Below are 16,244 nucleotides of genomic sequence, written 5' to 3'. Positions count from 1 at the left end.
GGTACAAAAGCATAACCCGTTCTGATACTATATAAAAATACCAGTTGGCCCACACAGACTTAAGCCCATCTGCAACTTAAAATTTTAAACTGATAGATTGCTGGACCCAAATCTCATATAAACTTTTGATTTCTTTCTTAATTTTTTCATGCGGGACAATATATCTCATATACAATATAAAGACGGATGTTTGAAGTTTACCTGACTAATTCTAACGGTTCACGTGATCACCTTGGTTGGAATGAATTGGGACACAGGTAGAAAAAAGTCTTGTATGCAATTGTGGTACCATGTGTCAATGCTATAAACAAATAATGATTTGTCATTTTGGTTTTTAGTATGTAAATAAAAATTAAAAAAATATATTGTTGATAAAAATAATTCATTGTTGAAAGTAATATTTTTTATGTGTCTCGTGGTATAATCTTACGTTGTACCACCGTTGCACATAAGATCTTCTCCACAGGTAGTTTCACCTAAGTATTGAACCTAGAACCTCTTTATTATCAGATGAGTACATGCACTACTGCATTACACTCTCTCAAATAAATATTGCTTTTTTTCATCCATAAAAGGTGGGATTGAAACATGCATATATAGAAGGTTATCCGCCTAATTTTCTCAAAAACTTACATCTCTCTATCCATTAACAAAACTTTTATATAGGGTCTTCAAAAGTAACTTATTTATTCCATTTCCCACATAAAAAGCCAAAAAAGGTTAATGGCAAGGGATTAGGAAGTTGGATGAGTTCAGATTTATATGGAAGATAACTGTTGTGCAGACTGATTAATGCGAAAAGTACATCTCTTTACTTTTGAATTTTCACTTTTTGTGTAATGACTTAAGTCCTTTATACTAGGCGATCCCATAGGGGCCTCCACTCCTAGTTTTGTATATTTTAGTTTATTTGGACTTTTGCCTAGTTATTTACCCAAAAAAGGGGGGCAAAAAAGAAAGAGAGGGATCATCGCCATCCTGAGTATTTTCTTTCTCTTCCTCCGACCTTTAATTACTTGCCGAGCTCGTAATTCTACGTGAGCTGAAGCTTACGGTGTCCTTTGAACTCGAGGAGAGTATTCGTTGCAATCCAACACTGGCTAAACTAAGAGAGTGGTTTACCAATTCTTCCTCACCAGGAAAGCATCTATATATATAATATATATATATATATATATAACCGAACAAGATGAATTAATGAATAGAAATTCACGAGATGAAATATTAATTTGCGATAATTGTGCATAACACGAAGATAGAAAATAATCATTTTTTTTTCCTTTTCTTAATGGTGTCAATAAGCAAGGAAGGGACCATATATCAATTAGGAGTGTTGCTTTGGCCCTTTGAAAATAAGATTTCTTTCTATAACATAATTTGTGTTGCATCATGGCTGCCTTCATCAGTAACTGAAGCGAAGGAAGAAGAAAAGTGTATTGGTCTACAGAACATGGGCTCTCGTGGGGGAAAACGAAAATTAATTTCGACATCAATTCATTGGAACTCATCAACACCAAAGAAGCAGATGGTTGACTTTCCCTTCTCATGGTGTGGTCGGGTTTCTAGAAGATTTTCTTTTCCCATGATGCTGGATTAGGACTTAGGAGGTAGGAACCGTCATTGCTACGGTCCGCCCCGCCGGTCTGGGCTGGATCGTGTTTGTGAGTACTGAGGCCCATCTACTGGGGGCTCTATGGGCCTGATAGAGCCCATTTAGTTAATGGGCCCAATCCCAGGATTAAGCTGTGAGCAGTCTTTTTTTTTTTCGGATGAATAGATATGAGCACAGTCGTATATGTAAGAAAGAACAAAAGAATCACTTCAATTTCTTCGTTCGAAGATGAACAGTTTCTACATAAGATCGCACAACTTAACTGAACATTTAAGAAGGAAAATATACAACTAGGCTCTTAAAACATGCATCTCTAGTTCTAATTGACTAGATTACTAAGCGGTATCAAGCTATTCGGGTTCCTTATCTCCTTTGGAAGTTGAACACCTTGATCGAAATTGCAAATGTGGCTGCAAATAGAATGGTGAATCCGACCACCACGGCTGCAACCACTCCAACGAAGTCATGTCTATATCCGAGATACTCTCTAACGTAATCTTCCACGCTTTGGCCATCATCAAAGGTCGTCTTTATATCACCAAACTGCGACGCGACTAGTCCGTACAGGGTCCACGAAACCGGGCATGCCCAGTAGTACCACCTCCACCAAACCGGCATCCTCTGTTAATTGGAACGGGAGCTTTGGAAATTAAAATTTATTCAAAATCATTAATAGCAAATAATATTTATGTGGTTTTTTAGGGGGAAATACCGTTCGTGGGATGATGAATCCTGAGAAGAGATTCCACAGCCCATAGAAGGCGGCAGAGACTATGGAAGCGATATGGTGGTTAGGGGTCACAGCCACTGCCATCATGCCATAGAAGGTGAAGTAGAGCAATGTGAAGTACATGAAGAAGAGGTACCAGAAGAACTTCACAACGGTCCACTCGAATCCAATCATCGCATACACTATCACTCCATATGTCACTGCTTGTGCAAGGATGTAGGGGATTTCGATCAGAACCTGCAAGCACGACGAATTCGATTTCGTTAGTCGATATGTAAAAGATTGAGCTGGATGAGATTGGATTAATCCTAACTGGTCACTCTTCGGCTCGGTTTCCTGTGGACAAGGCAAGGAATTTCGATTCATTCTTACCTGTGCTACAGCATAAGGCAAGGTTGAGTACATTCCAGCAGCTCGTTCCCTATAGAATACTGTCCGCTCAACCGCCACCACAGGCTGCACTGACGAGCAGTTCTGGACACCAAGGAAGAGAACAGCAGCATACATCGAGCCCATCGCATTGGTTAGATCTTGTTGCGTTTTCCTGGTAATCATATGGTAGGATTCCGTTATTAAGACATTGAACTTTAATTAGCCTCGAGGGAATAGAGAATGTGCGCATATATTGTCCGTAACAGGCAGGTTACCTTCGCGATCCAAGGTCCCAGAACATTGTCCCGAACATAAGAGCGATGAAGGTCGTGAAGAGGAACCGAACAGCTGTGTAGGGCGGGTTCCTCCAGTAAGACCAGCTCTGCTTCCATAGACAGGCCATGCACTGTGTGAACAATGACTGCGAATACTGTGTCGGGAAGTAGAGGTCCGAAGAACCGGGAGCAGGTACACTAAGTTCCTTGATCAATGCCTTGTTCCTCCTGAAAATAGTGTACATTTTGCAACAAATTTTAGTTTCAACTGTTCAGTCTGAAGACACGCTCGATTAGCGTAAATATTGAGCTGGAAAATTCACCTGTACAAGTCTGATCGTCTATACAAATCAGCAAAGTCGACTCCCAGAGCCATCTCTTGTGCATTAGTCGTCACTTCAAGCATCCATGTCGCCGGGTTATATCCGTCTTTAATCTGGCTAACCCCTTCAATTCCCTGATACATCAAAATGAACACGAGAATGATTCAGCACCGATCTCAGAATTGAACGACTTTTTCTTTTTGGTTGGTTTTAGGTTGATGATATATTCCTACCTCGAAGTACTGTATCAATTGACTAGAGTTACGACCCAATGGACCAACGTATATTTCTTCCCCTCCTCGCTTCATCAAGAAAAGCTGCAATTCCATATAAAGTCCAATTAGATGGAATAATTCGTCGCACAAGGTTTATTCTCTATAATCCGCCAGAAATGGAGATATGCTGCCAGTTGTTACCTCATCAAAGGCTTCAAAGATATCGATACTTGGCTGATGGATCGTGCAGACGACAGTTCTCCCCGTGTCCACAGTGTTTCTGACAGTTCTCATTACGATGGCAGCAGCTCTGGCATCAAGTCCTGATGTGGGCTCATCCATGAAGATTATAGATGGGTTTGCCACCAATTCAACTGCTATGGTAAGCCTCTTCCGTTGTTCCGTGGAGAGGCCGTTCACTCCGGGTAAGCCAACCAGTGCGTTTCTCAATGGTTTGAGCTCCACAAGTTCCATCACTTCCTCGATAAACATCTGCAATAACCCAAAATTCAATCTGGTATTAGTACTAGTACTTTCTCACCATTTGTCACCCCAATGGAAAGACAGTTTAAACTAAATCAGGTTCTGGCAATAAGTATGAACCTTTCGGGTGTCGCTGTTGACGTCGGGTGGAAGACGAAGCCAGGCAGAGTAAAGCAGGGACTCATACACTGTCACATGAGGAGAGTGGATATCATTCTGCTCACAGTAACCCGCAATCCGAGCGAAAGTTTCCTGCTTTTTCGGATACCCGGAAATTGTGATGTTGCCCTCTATGTATCCTCCAGTCTTTCTTCCGGCCAAGACATCCATAAGAGTAGTCTTACCGGCACCACTGACGCCCATAAGGGCCGTGAGAACTCCTGGCCTGAAAGCGCCGCTCACTCCCTTGAGGAGCACCAGCTTGTCCTCCATAACACCCTGACTCCTCATTTCCTGCACAGAGATTCCACGGAAAGAAATAAGTTTACGATTCTGGTACTGCTTCTAAAAAGTCATTCTTCTTTTCCCATGACTCGAAGACCGATTCGGGCCAGAGTTAAACATATACTTAATCCGGGGCACTGTGGTCTAGCATACCTCTGGCATATCGACAGAGTATTTAATCTCATCGAAGGTTAACGAGTGCTGCTCGAACGGAAGAACCATTCCTCTTCTCCCGTTAGTATTGAAAGCCGGCCTATTAGATGAAATCCTCGACGAATGTCTGCTTCCCCTCCTAATCTCCCCATTTTCTGCAATTAAAAATACTAATCCCTGATAAGAAAAATTGCGAAGTTCTATTCGTCAATGGATGTGCAAGGAAAGCAAATGTGGCATCGAACCTGATCCCCGTCTGTGACTAGATCCACCTCCTGGAACTGACAGTTCGATGGCTCCTCCAGCGGTTTCCTCATTATCGTCTGATTTAACTGTCTGTGATTTTCCAAATGCTGCAAAATTTTGTGTGCATATTTAATTGCCAGAGATTTTCACTAAGTAGTACTACCGAAATAGGAGAAACCCAACGAGATTACTTACGGTTAAGATAAGCCAGAGCTATCGAGAATCCAAAATTGAAAAGTATCACAAATCCGAACAAAGCCCCAACTCCAATCCAGTACCAATACGCATCAGTGAAGAAGCCGCGGGCTTTTAGGACTTGGATTCCAAGTGGTTCCATTGTGTTCGGAGGTATCTAAGGAATATGACAGATACCAACGATATCACCCGATTAGTCATATCATTTTACGCAGAAAAGAATAAGTGAAAAGAGAAGAACTAGACTAACATGGCTCCAACTCTTCCCCAAGAACTCGTTCACAACAATCGCATTTTGCCCGTACATCAAAGGTGATGCCCAGTAGCCCCATATCCACCATTTCTTCACTTGCTCTGTTGTTACAAATTGAGGTAGAAAAGTTGAGGGCCGAATTTTAGGAAGAAGTTCGGTTTTGATGGCATAAGAATTATGTGGGTTTGCCATTACCTCGTGAGAGGACTACTCCACCCAGTGCAAAGAGAGTGAGCAAAGCAAATGAACCAAACGTGTTTGCAACAATCATGTTCCTTCCCACCGCGCCAATTAATCGGAACAGTGCCGAAGCCATCTGATTGACGAGTATTAGAAGAAGGTACTGCTTAAACAACCTGAAAATAAGACATGTACGCATTTTCATATAATTTCTTTCAACAGAAGACAAAAGAGAGAGAGTGCCAATTAGAGCTGAAATTGTTTGTACTTCCTCACCTTCCTACATTAGGATCGAACCCGATCACATAGTAAGTAATGAAAACCCATACACCCACTTCCACTAACGTAATGGGGATCTTTAGGATCCATGTCGGGAGAGCGTAAGACCATGCTGGGTAGAAGAGTAGATCCCTTTGCTTGTAGAAGACAGGAAGCTTTGCGATTGTCATTGAGAGCTCAGACATGCCGTTGAACATAATCATAACGACTGTGAAGAACAGTGCTCCGGTATAAACCCCTCCGTTGGTTACAGTATCTCGGTGCATGTTAGTCCTCAAGAAGAGCGTCATTGAAATGAAAGCCATAATCGCAAGCTAAGAAACAGGAAGCAGAAGCCAAATAAGTCGTCATTGAACATGATATCACATTTTCATCCACCAGCTTCTCGAGGGACGTAATAAATAAACGAGATCTTCGACTTGTTTCTTACTTGGACAAGCTTGAAGACGTAAACAAATGAGTTCCTCTTCATGAGCAAGTACTCTCTTGAGATGTTAGCCTTCAAGAGTTCTTTCTTCTCGATACCATAATTTTGGGTCATCAGAGCAGCGGGGTGGCACTTGCTTCGGTCGAACGGAGTTGCCAGCTCATCCCCAACCTTTCTTCCAACATGGAACGATTGAAATGCCTCAGCAAATTCTCGAACCGTAACAAAACTGTAAGGCTCGTCCCTTCGGGCCCAATACTGCTGCTGATCCTTCCTGGATGTCACCTATTTAAATCAAAAGCAGAGCATATAAGAATCATGGTTTAATCATTCTGCGCCTTTATAGCTAGAGAGACAAGTGAAAGGGGCGTCTTAGCTTACTTCCTGCAAGAAATCGGCGACTCCTTTTCTCTCAGGGCACTGGAATCCCATGGACTCGAAGAACTCTAGGACCAGTTCCCGTGGACCCTGATACACTATCTGACCATCTGATATCAGGATAATATCATCGAACAGATCGTAAGTTTCGGGAGCGGGCTGGAGCAGAGATATGACAGCAGTCCCCTGGAGGATGTGAACGATCTGTTTGAGAGAGTTCACGATCTGGTAAGTCGTAGAGCTGTCGAGCCCAGTTGAGATCTCATCCATAAGCAGCACCTTTGCTGGTCCGACAAGCATTTCGCCTGCAAAAGACCGGAGAAGTGTTATACTATGTAGTATAAAAGCTCGACAGCAACTGGAACTAGTTTTCTTGTTTGTTCGATTCTTACCTGTGGTAACACGCTTCCTTTGCCCACCGGAAATACCCCGCAGCATTTCATCTCCTACCATAGTATCTGCACATACCTCTAATCCTAAAATCTGCAAACAGAAAAATCCAAATGGTGCGGAAAACAATTTAGTCGTTTTCGTTTAAGTCGGCCTGGCAGGAAGAAACATTGATGTCAATTCTCAGAAAGTTACCTTAAGCACGTAATCTGTAACCACATTGGCCTCTTGGCCTCCTGTTGCTGCTGCCTGTGAGATTGGACATAGAAAATTATGACTACGCTGGATATAGAAACCAAAATTACAGACAACGTATCTATTGAACAAAATCATATAATTTCTTTTTCGAGATTTCAACAAATAAGTGCATACCTTCATGTAGATGTCGACGTCAGGGTCGGGTTTTATATTTGCTGCCTTCTCCCTCCTCGACAACTCTGCCAACATATCTGCAATGGCCAAAGAAGCAAGATTGAGAAAATCAGGATTTTCATCGTCCGCAAGAAAATTATAACAGCGAAGCAGGACGAAACCAACCATATCGGGTCCCGACACCTTGACATCGAGCTGAGAAGGCGAGAGTCTCTCTGACAGTCATCTCTCCAATATGGAGGTCGTGTTGGCTGATATAAGCAGCTGTTCTTTGGGGCACAAACTCGTTCAGCCCATGCCCGTTGTATGTCACCCTTCCACTAGTCTGAGCAACACAAAATCATTCACATTTAGAATGAGCAATAATAATATGCGCAGTTTTGATCATTTTACACTTTATTTTCCTTGTTCTACTCTTTGCGTTTGAAAGAGAGCCATTTGCTGGACTTCATTCCCAATATCAGATGAAACCGACATGCCCCGACGTCTTCATGCAACTTAACTCATTTGACTTTTTCGATTCACAAAAGCGCGAAAACTATGCCGTTTCGTTGTTCTAGATATCAGAATACAATGAGTAGTTGAAGTATAGTAGATAATAGTTAACCTTTAATTCTTTGTCAAGCTTCCCGGCCATAGCCAACAAGAGAGTCGTCTTTCCTGAACTAGGAGGACCCAGTAGCAGGGTCATTCTGCACAATTAGAGGCAGATAACGTCTAATGAATCCATAGATAGATCATAAAAACAAATTTTCTATTATATATTTAGCTGAATTTAAGATCAAACATTTTCATTGAAAGTTTTTATCCACCTGCAAGGTTTGATGATTCCACTAACATCCTGAAGGATTGATATGTGCTTCTTCTTACTGGGAAGTATGTGCAAGAAATTCAAGAATCCCTGGAACCACAATGCATTCACGAAAATGGAATTAGCCATCGTAATTCTAATGACACCAAGCCCGAGGACATGATCACTGATGTTATCGCATTTCAGAAACATATTCATGCTTTCCATACCTCAACTATATTAAAGGTGAAATTGATGAAAGTGGGCAGAGCTCTGCCTCCGACATGGGCCTCTGCCTCCACGCTCAGATGTTCGTATCTGACTTCGATAGTAGGAAGATCAATCCCAACTCTGGAGACGCAGATTCACCAGAAAAACATTACAAATCGATATTAAGGATCAAAACTAAACATCATTAAAGCTCGTAATCATAATCAGCACTATGTTTACATGTCTTATCAGAACATAGAACAGTTGTCTTAGAACAACGGAGCGTAAAAAGCCGGTAAGAGCACAAACACTTTTTTTTTTTTAACGGTAAAATCCACCGGTAACCTTAAGCTAAAAACTAGCTAAACTAAAGTGGGACCATGAGCTCTCCTATTTTAAGGGATCATGTCATTTTTTAACGTTTTATTTATTTATTTATTTTTCCTTCCGTTAATTCACCGTCCGTCACTAGAAAATAGAGAAATCGCATATGCATGTAGTATACACGAGTTAACGTGATCCTTCCAACCATATGCATCAGCTAGCACTTCTGGAAGATGAGTTGGGATCGAAAGATGATCTCACCGGTCGATACGGTCCTTGAGCTTCAGCAGGAATCGTTCATTATCCTCCTCGGCGACCCTGATGAGCCGCTCGATGAGGGTGCGCCGCTCATGGATCCCCAGGTGGTGGATGTCGATCTCATTACCGGCCCCATGGGAGGCCGTGAGGATCCCCTTCCTGAGGCGGTCGAAGGTTGGGAGCTTCTCGAGGGCGGCCCATTTGAGGGCCTCCTCATCGTCGTCGTCCATCGAGGACCGCGAGAATGCGTCCATCCCGCCGCTCCTCCATACAGAGGAGGTGCTGCTCGCCCTTCGCAGGCTGTTGCTTGCCCTGTATATGTCCCCACCCTCCATGACCGGGACCTCTCTGGCTCTCGCAGCGTGTTAAGGCCGTTTCCTTCCTCTTTGAAAAACCCAGAAATGTAAAGAAAATGAAAAAAAAAAAAAATGAAAACGAATGAACGAACAAGAACACAGTTTGATGTTGTCTTTGGGCTAAGGTTGTGAGGGGGAAAAATGAGAGTGAATTAAGGAAAAGAAAGGTGAGGCTTTTATATAGGAAGTAGGGTGTGTATATGCGTGTGTGTGTGTTCCTTGAAGAAGCGGGAACGGTCGCTGGTTTCCTTTTTTAATTTATTTTTTTAAGTGTCAAAGTTGATTTTCTCTTTTTGTATTTTTATCTTTTCTCATTTTTTTTCCTTTTAATTCAAAGTCCTGAATTCTTTCTAGAACCATTTTACGGTTATTATGTCAAGCGATTTCCCTCTTTTTTTTCCGGTTAAAACGGGGTATATGAATTTAGTAAAGAAAAATGAATAACTAAATTATATGGTCAATATATCCTGTTAGTGATAATTGAATATAATTTTTAATTTTAAGCGAGGATGATTGCTAAAAAATATAGAGAATTTGTACAAAACTTACATACATAATTGTGTAGAGATTATTCTCATTTATAAATTAAGATTACAATCAATATATAAACATAATATTACATAATAATCAACATTACATAAATATAAAAGATTCCCCGTAATATCCTAGATCATATCAATTCTTACCCTTGATTCTCCCCAAATTGCCACTTTATCAAACCCTCTTTCTCGATTTTTCTTCTTTGTTTTTTCAGTTTCTTGTCATCATAGCAATTTGAGAATTGTTGATCCCTCTATGTGTCTGGGTCAATTCCATGTGTTATTTTTTTACCTTTTTGCTAAATAAATTGAGAACAAGAAAGTAGCCTTACCTCGAGGCATGTAATTAAACTGGGGACTCGGAATGGCCTACTTTAGGTGTCTTTTAGTAGATTTTCACGCGAAAAATTGTTTAGGTGTCCGTCAATCAATTAATTTCAGACTCATGCTCATCAAACTGTGTTTTTTGAAATACGCCGCGTGCGCATTATCAAGTTCTTGTTCTCCAATGGATCGAGCCTGATGTCTATACCGGATTTGCAAGCCGGTCATTATCAAACTGCATTTTTTCTAAAATTAGTATGTCACATTATCGAGTTCTTTTTCTCGGCGGGTCGAGCTTGATATGCCTATGCCGGATTATCAAGCCAACCATTATATCCAGCGACGTCCGCCATGCCAAGTGTGCCCCAGGCTAGGCAATCTAGCTCTACAGATTTTCTCCTTTGGGGCATGCAATGACTTACGAAGTCTATGTGATGAGAAGAGTTTTTTAAATGTCTTAAGTGAAAGTAGATCATGAATGATGCCTAACGTTTCTTCTCATATCTATGCTAATACGTACTTCCCTAAAATGACGGCTCTATATCGTCCGGTTTCCATCAATCAATTAATTTTGGACTCGTGCTTATCAAATCAAACTGTGTGTTTCTAAAATAAGCCGCATGCACATTATCAAGTTCATGTTCTCCGATGGATCAAACCTGGTGTCTATACCGGATTTGCAAGCCGGCCATTATCAAACTGCATTTTTCCAAAATTAGTATGTCACGTCATCGAGTTCTTTTTCTCGACGGGTCAAACTTGATATGCCTATGCCGGGTTATCAAGCCAACCATTATATCCAGCCATGTCCGCCGTGCCGAGTGTACCCCAGGCTAGGAAATCTAGTTCTACAGATTTTCTCCTTTGGTGCATACAATGATTTACAAAGTCATGTGATGAGAGGGGATTTTGAAATGTCCTTAAGTAAAAATAGATCGGGAAGGTAAAAATAAATGGCTTCCGGACTCATCTCTGTCTTACATTTACACCAATTCAACAAAACTTAAAATGAAGACAATATAAACATTTTGTTATGTAAGTGCAAGATTTTAATTGCATTCCATCGTGCATCATATAGCCAATTTGAAAATCAGCATTTGTTTTTTCACCGCTACAAGAAAACCGTCACGTATAGACGGGCCTATTCCCCGTCTCTATTGTCGCCAGTTCCGTGTCTATTGAGCCCATGAGCTTGCAAGCTCATTTTATTTTATTTTATTAAGCTCATTCCATTTATTCCATGCCATTCCATTTTCCAGTATTGATTTGGTCATCAATCTTTCGAATTTTCAAAATCACCAAAGCGTGACTTTAATTAAATTTAATTTCAGGTGACGTTCAAATATGAGTGGCCGCTCCTTAATTTGTGGAAATCCCGTGCCGTGCCCAACAAAACAGTTCATGCATTGACGAATAGCAACTCGTTGGATTCTCATTGGTAAATTTCGTCGCGGTCAGTTTTTTTTATATATATATATATCTTTTTTCTTTGTCTGATTTAAATAGACGAAGTTAATATGAAACCTTTATTTATTTAATTTTAAATGGAACTTCCTACATCCGTTGCTGCTGTTGCCTGGATGACCGTTATTGACCCCAAAAAAAAAAATGGCAGACCACACAGCTAAGCTTATGGATACATTTATAATTTTATCGATTTTTCAAATATCAATAATCTTGTCAAAAATGATTTCCTTTTAAGTTTTAAGTCTACAAAAGAAAATGTTTTCTTAGATTCCGGTATTCAAAGTCAACTACATAAGTACAAAAGAAGATTCTTATGTCCTTTATAACACGTAAAAATCGGTGCCTTTTTAATATATTTTAATATATTATCTTTTTGGGTGAATTTTATATATTATTATATATATATAAACATCTTATCTCATTATCAAAGAAAAAAATAATAATAAAGAACTAATAAAAAAAGAAACTCTATATCCCATAAACGATTAGCTTGCAAAACTATAAAAAAAAAATATATTGTGTTGTTGAATTGTGAAAAAAATAATGAATAGTTGAGAGAATTTAGTATCAAAAATTGAATTGAATGGTTTAAAAATTAAAAAAAAATAAAAAAATAATAATTATATTGTTGAATTTAAGATAAGTGGAGTAGAGTTAAAAAAATTTCTAATACCAAACGGGCCCTAAATTCTTGAATCAATTTAATATATTTGCATCGTCCCCTTGCCATTCATGTAGTCATGTCTAACGATGGTTTGCATTTTAACTTTATATTAATGATAGCGAAAATTCCAATTTCTGTTTTTCTTTCAAATTTACGGAAAAGAGGAGTTATTAGTGACAATCAAGCTGTAGATGATAGCATCCAATTGCTGGTATTCATATTAATTTGCAATACGAATGAACATAATTAATTTTATTTGTTGATTTTAGGGCTGCTGGTATTGGTAAATTTGAATTATGGACGTGTTGAACAAGCTTCTGAGAATAATGGCATGTTCCCATTACAAGCACACGTCGTGACGTCAATTTTTGTGTATTTCCTTGTTTCCTTGCATAGATTCAAAGCCAAAAATGATCGTAAATAATTTGCTGTTGAAATATGACATGTATATGTAGGCAGGTTGACTTTCGAAAATTGTTAAATATTCGCAAAGTTCGATTAATAAATAGGCCTTTTGATCCCACAACCGCTTTCATTTAATGTAAGCTAGCCGCCCCAATTTCGAGAGCCACGAATAAATAATCTTACTTTTCCAATATCCACTAATTTTTTTTATTTAATTAGCAAAAAAGAAAATTCTCATGCAATGTTTTCTAGGAGAGTAAATTATACTAAGTGCACAGGTAAAGAAGAATATTTTGAGGAAAAAGGCTCAGTGTAGTGCATAATTCGTTGATTTGGAATCATAATTTATAAGGTTTTAAATTTAATTCTTGTCAATAGAATTTATATACCCTTTATTTATTTATTTTTTAGGTGAGACCTTTATTTAGCTTTTATTAATCTCCCTTATAATATATATATATAAAAAAGATGAATTTTTTTGAGTAAATTATGGGGCTAAGATCGGATTATATTAAAAGATAAACTAAGCATTACAAAGATGTGGCATGGTAATCCCTACAATATCCTCAAAAAACAGTAAATCGAGTCTAGAATGACAGCAACTAAGCTGATGTATGCCTATAGGAAGCGTGAGAGTCTAATTCACAAGTCAATCCGCACATATATTACCTTCCTAGTAGGTATGATTCACCACCACCATCCAATCCCTCTGCAATATAATCTTACTTTTAAGAAGCGTTTTTAGTATGATTATATTGCTTTAAACTATATATATATATATATATATATATATATATGTTATGTCATGATTAGTATCAAGAATTAATTTCAATTGTTCAATATTTAGTTGAATATGTTGTTAGCTTTAATCAAGCAACCAAAAAAATATATTAAAAAATTATCCCAACTACTAAATTTTCGATCACGAGGAAAATCAGTAGGGTACAGAGAAGAAGTAAGAAAAAAAGGACAAGGGGATTGAACCCGCGGCGTCTTCATAATTCTAAATCGAAGGTGAATATTACTGTAGTTTTTGAAAATTTTCGTAGTCGACTTTGTTATTGTTATTATTTTTTCAATCTGCAAAACGGTGGAAGTCAATAGTCACATAATTCGCAAATCTTTCGTGACGCAGGACGCAAGTAAATAGTCGTCCTGCAGTTCTTTGTTTCGTCTCCCTCGTTGACAAAATAAAAATGGCGAAATAGTAAAATCAACAAAGAGAAAATAATCGGGTCTTAATTCTTCTCATTCAAAATAAATCGCCCCAATCTATCTTTTGACTGAAATTTGGCTCCCACATACATATTGAACTTGCTAGGATATTGCCATTATTAATTATATCAAACTTGGAACGTGTGCATGTGTTTATGAAGCGTCATGCATGATGCATATGCACTTAATTGGAACTTGGAAGACCTTGCAAGTTCCTCGCAGCAATGCAAGCTAGGAGTTTACAACAACTTGAATGGCGGGTCTAATTAATTACTTTTGTACGATGCATTCCAATATCGATTCACTTCCTTTTGTTATGTCCACATTATAAGGCTCGATCAATAACCAGCACTCATAGATGACTATGGTGTGCAGCTCCAAACGCAATAACCCCTTGACGTACTTGGTATTGGTATGCTATATATTCCCCTTCCCTCGGGCCAAGTAGCTATAATGTGTTGAGCATATCAGAAAGAAAGCAGGCCCCCCCGAATGGTCACACTTCGAAGGTCCCAATGCCAGTCGCATATATCACACACACTTTATCAAGAGAAATGGGTCTAAATGTAATTGGCATTTGTCCTCGACTCATAACCAAGAGAGATTATGAGTTGAATTTCCAAGAATTCATTTCTCTTTATGTCAGTTTCATTAGAGGCCACCTGCCAGTGGCCGTGGGTCACGAACTGGAATTGGAGGGGCAGTACCTGCAACACCACATTAATGTACATCATCTGTCTGTATTGACTATCTCATCGACAAAACATATTATTCTTTCCTTTCTCATTATATACGACACACGACGTAGGCCAGGCCATGACATGGATGGATACGTGCGAATTTATTCAGCTGTAGTTGCCAAGATAAAAGATATGTGCGTGAAATGAGAATGGAATGAGGAGACATTAGACATGCAAACTTAATTAAGGACGACGATTGGTTCGAGTTAGGACACTGCACATCTCAATTGTATATGTTTGCTTCTTCATAATCGGAATCAATTCAGTTACAAACCCAGGCTGACTCATTTAATCGAGTGTACTATTGCCGAAGCGGAAGGCACGATGGAGAGTGGGAAGTCGTATTAATTAATTGAGTAATTAAAATTGACAGCTACGTTCACCCAGAAATTGTGAAACCATCACCCGTGGATTAATTAATAGAGGCGCAGCCCAGAAAAGGAAAGAGATGAGGGTCCGGCCGCCCCCTTTTGCTTGTTGATTCATGCTTGGGCCCTTCCGCAAGTTTTTGCCCTTCGACTTTGGCTCATGACTATCCGAGAAACAGTTGGAAGTTGATCTCTATATATCTACATACATATGCAATATAACGAGGGATGTTTGAAGTTTATCCGACTAATTCTAACAGGTCAAGTGAACACCTTGCTTGCAATGAAATAGGGACACGGGTAGGAAAAAGTTTTGTATACATACGTGGTACCATGTGACAATACTATAAGCTAATAAGGGTTTGTCATTTTAGTTTTTAGTATGTACACAAAATAAAATAAAAAAATCTATTGCAGACAAAAATAATTTATTGTTGGCAAATATAATATTTTTTATGTGTCTCGTGACATAATCCTACCTGATATCACCCTTGCGCACAAGATCTTCTCTACGGGTAGTCCCACATGAATATCGAACTCGTAACCTCTTTATTATTAGACAAAGGCGTGCACGCTAGATTCTCTCTCATAAATACTGCTTTCCTCTCTGATAAATACTGCTTTCTTTGATCCATAAAAGGTGTGATTAAAACATGCATATATAGAAGGTCATATGACTAATTTTCGCAAAAACTGAACATCTCACTCTACACGCTCTCTGACAAATACTGCTTTCTTTCATCCATAAAAGGTGTGATTGAAACATGCATATATAGAAGGTTATACGACTGATTTTCTAAAAAACTGAACATCTCTCTCTACCCATTAACAAAACTTTTATATAGGGTCTTCAAAAGTAATTTAGTTATTCCTTTTCCCACCATAAAAAGCCAAAAAAGATTAACAGCGAACGATTGGGAAGTCGTAGGAGTTCATCCTTACAGGGAAGGTAACTGTTATGCAGACTAATTAGCGCGAAGAGTTGTCTTTTACCTTTGCATTTTCACTTTTTGTGTTCGGTTCTTAATGACCTAAGTCCTTTATACTAGGCGATCTCACAGGAGCCTCCACTCCCCATTTTGTACATTTTAATTTATTTGGGTTTTTGCCCAATTATTTAGCCAAAAAAGGGAAAAAGAAAGAGAGGGATGATGGCCATCCTGAGTATTTTCTTTCTCTTCTTCCGACGTCTAATTACTTGCCGACCTCGTAATTCTTCATGAGCTGAAGCTTCTGGTGCCTTTTGAACTCGAGGAG

At 39.1% G+C, this 16,244-nt stretch overlaps 1 protein-coding gene across 2 annotated transcripts; it reads right to left on the bottom strand.

Moving 5' to 3' along the window:
* Nucleotides 1–1,796: 1,796 nt before the first annotated feature.
* Nucleotides 1,797–9,420, bottom strand: LOC116208277 (pleiotropic drug resistance protein 1-like). 2 transcript variants are annotated; one of them, XM_031541620.1, is made up of 24 exons: nt 8,913–9,244; nt 8,348–8,468; nt 8,140–8,228; nt 7,935–8,019; nt 7,493–7,652; nt 7,328–7,404; nt 7,151–7,204; nt 6,958–7,048; nt 6,569–6,870; nt 6,191–6,472; nt 5,758–6,074; nt 5,497–5,657; nt 5,299–5,402; nt 5,049–5,205; nt 4,853–4,960; nt 4,608–4,762; nt 4,131–4,463; nt 3,729–4,019; nt 3,546–3,629; nt 3,313–3,446; nt 2,990–3,217; nt 2,715–2,886; nt 2,325–2,579; nt 1,797–2,233 (listed from the first exon to the last, which is right to left on the bottom strand). In XM_031541620.1, exons 1-24 carry the CDS (start codon nt 9,242–9,244, stop codon nt 1,976–1,978), a joined length of 4,350 nt encoding a protein of 1,449 aa, XP_031397480.1. In that variant the 3' UTR covers nt 1,797–1,975. The 2 variants fall into 2 exon arrangements, with proteins under 2 accessions (XP_031397480.1, XP_031397481.1); XM_031541621.1 differs by having other exon boundaries at nt 6,569–7,048; nt 8,913–9,420.
* Between the last annotated feature and the right edge of the window lie 6,824 nt (nt 9,421–16,244).

Source organism: Punica granatum, chromosome 5 (assembly GCF_007655135.1).
Source record: "Punica granatum isolate Tunisia-2019 chromosome 5, ASM765513v2, whole genome shotgun sequence".
NCBI classification, from domain to species: Eukaryota; Viridiplantae; Streptophyta; class Magnoliopsida; order Myrtales; family Lythraceae; genus Punica; species Punica granatum.
Note: the sequence above shows the minus strand (reverse complement) of the source record. Positions and strands in the feature narration are given on the sequence as shown.

Excerpts from the sequence above, each read along its gene's own strand:
- LOC116208277 (XM_031541621.1), bottom strand. The coding sequence starts at position 9,244 with ATGGAGGGTGGGGACATATACAGGGCAAGCAACAGCCTGCGAAGGGCG. Across the intron at positions 7,049-7,150 it reads TTACAGATTACGTGCTTAAG|ATTTTAGGATTAGAGGTATG; the intron begins GTAACTTTCTGA and ends TTCTGTTTGCAG. Across the intron at positions 2,887-2,989 it reads TGGGACCTTGGATCGCGAAG|GAAAACGCAACAAGATCTAA; the intron begins GTAACCTGCCTG and ends TATGATTACCAG.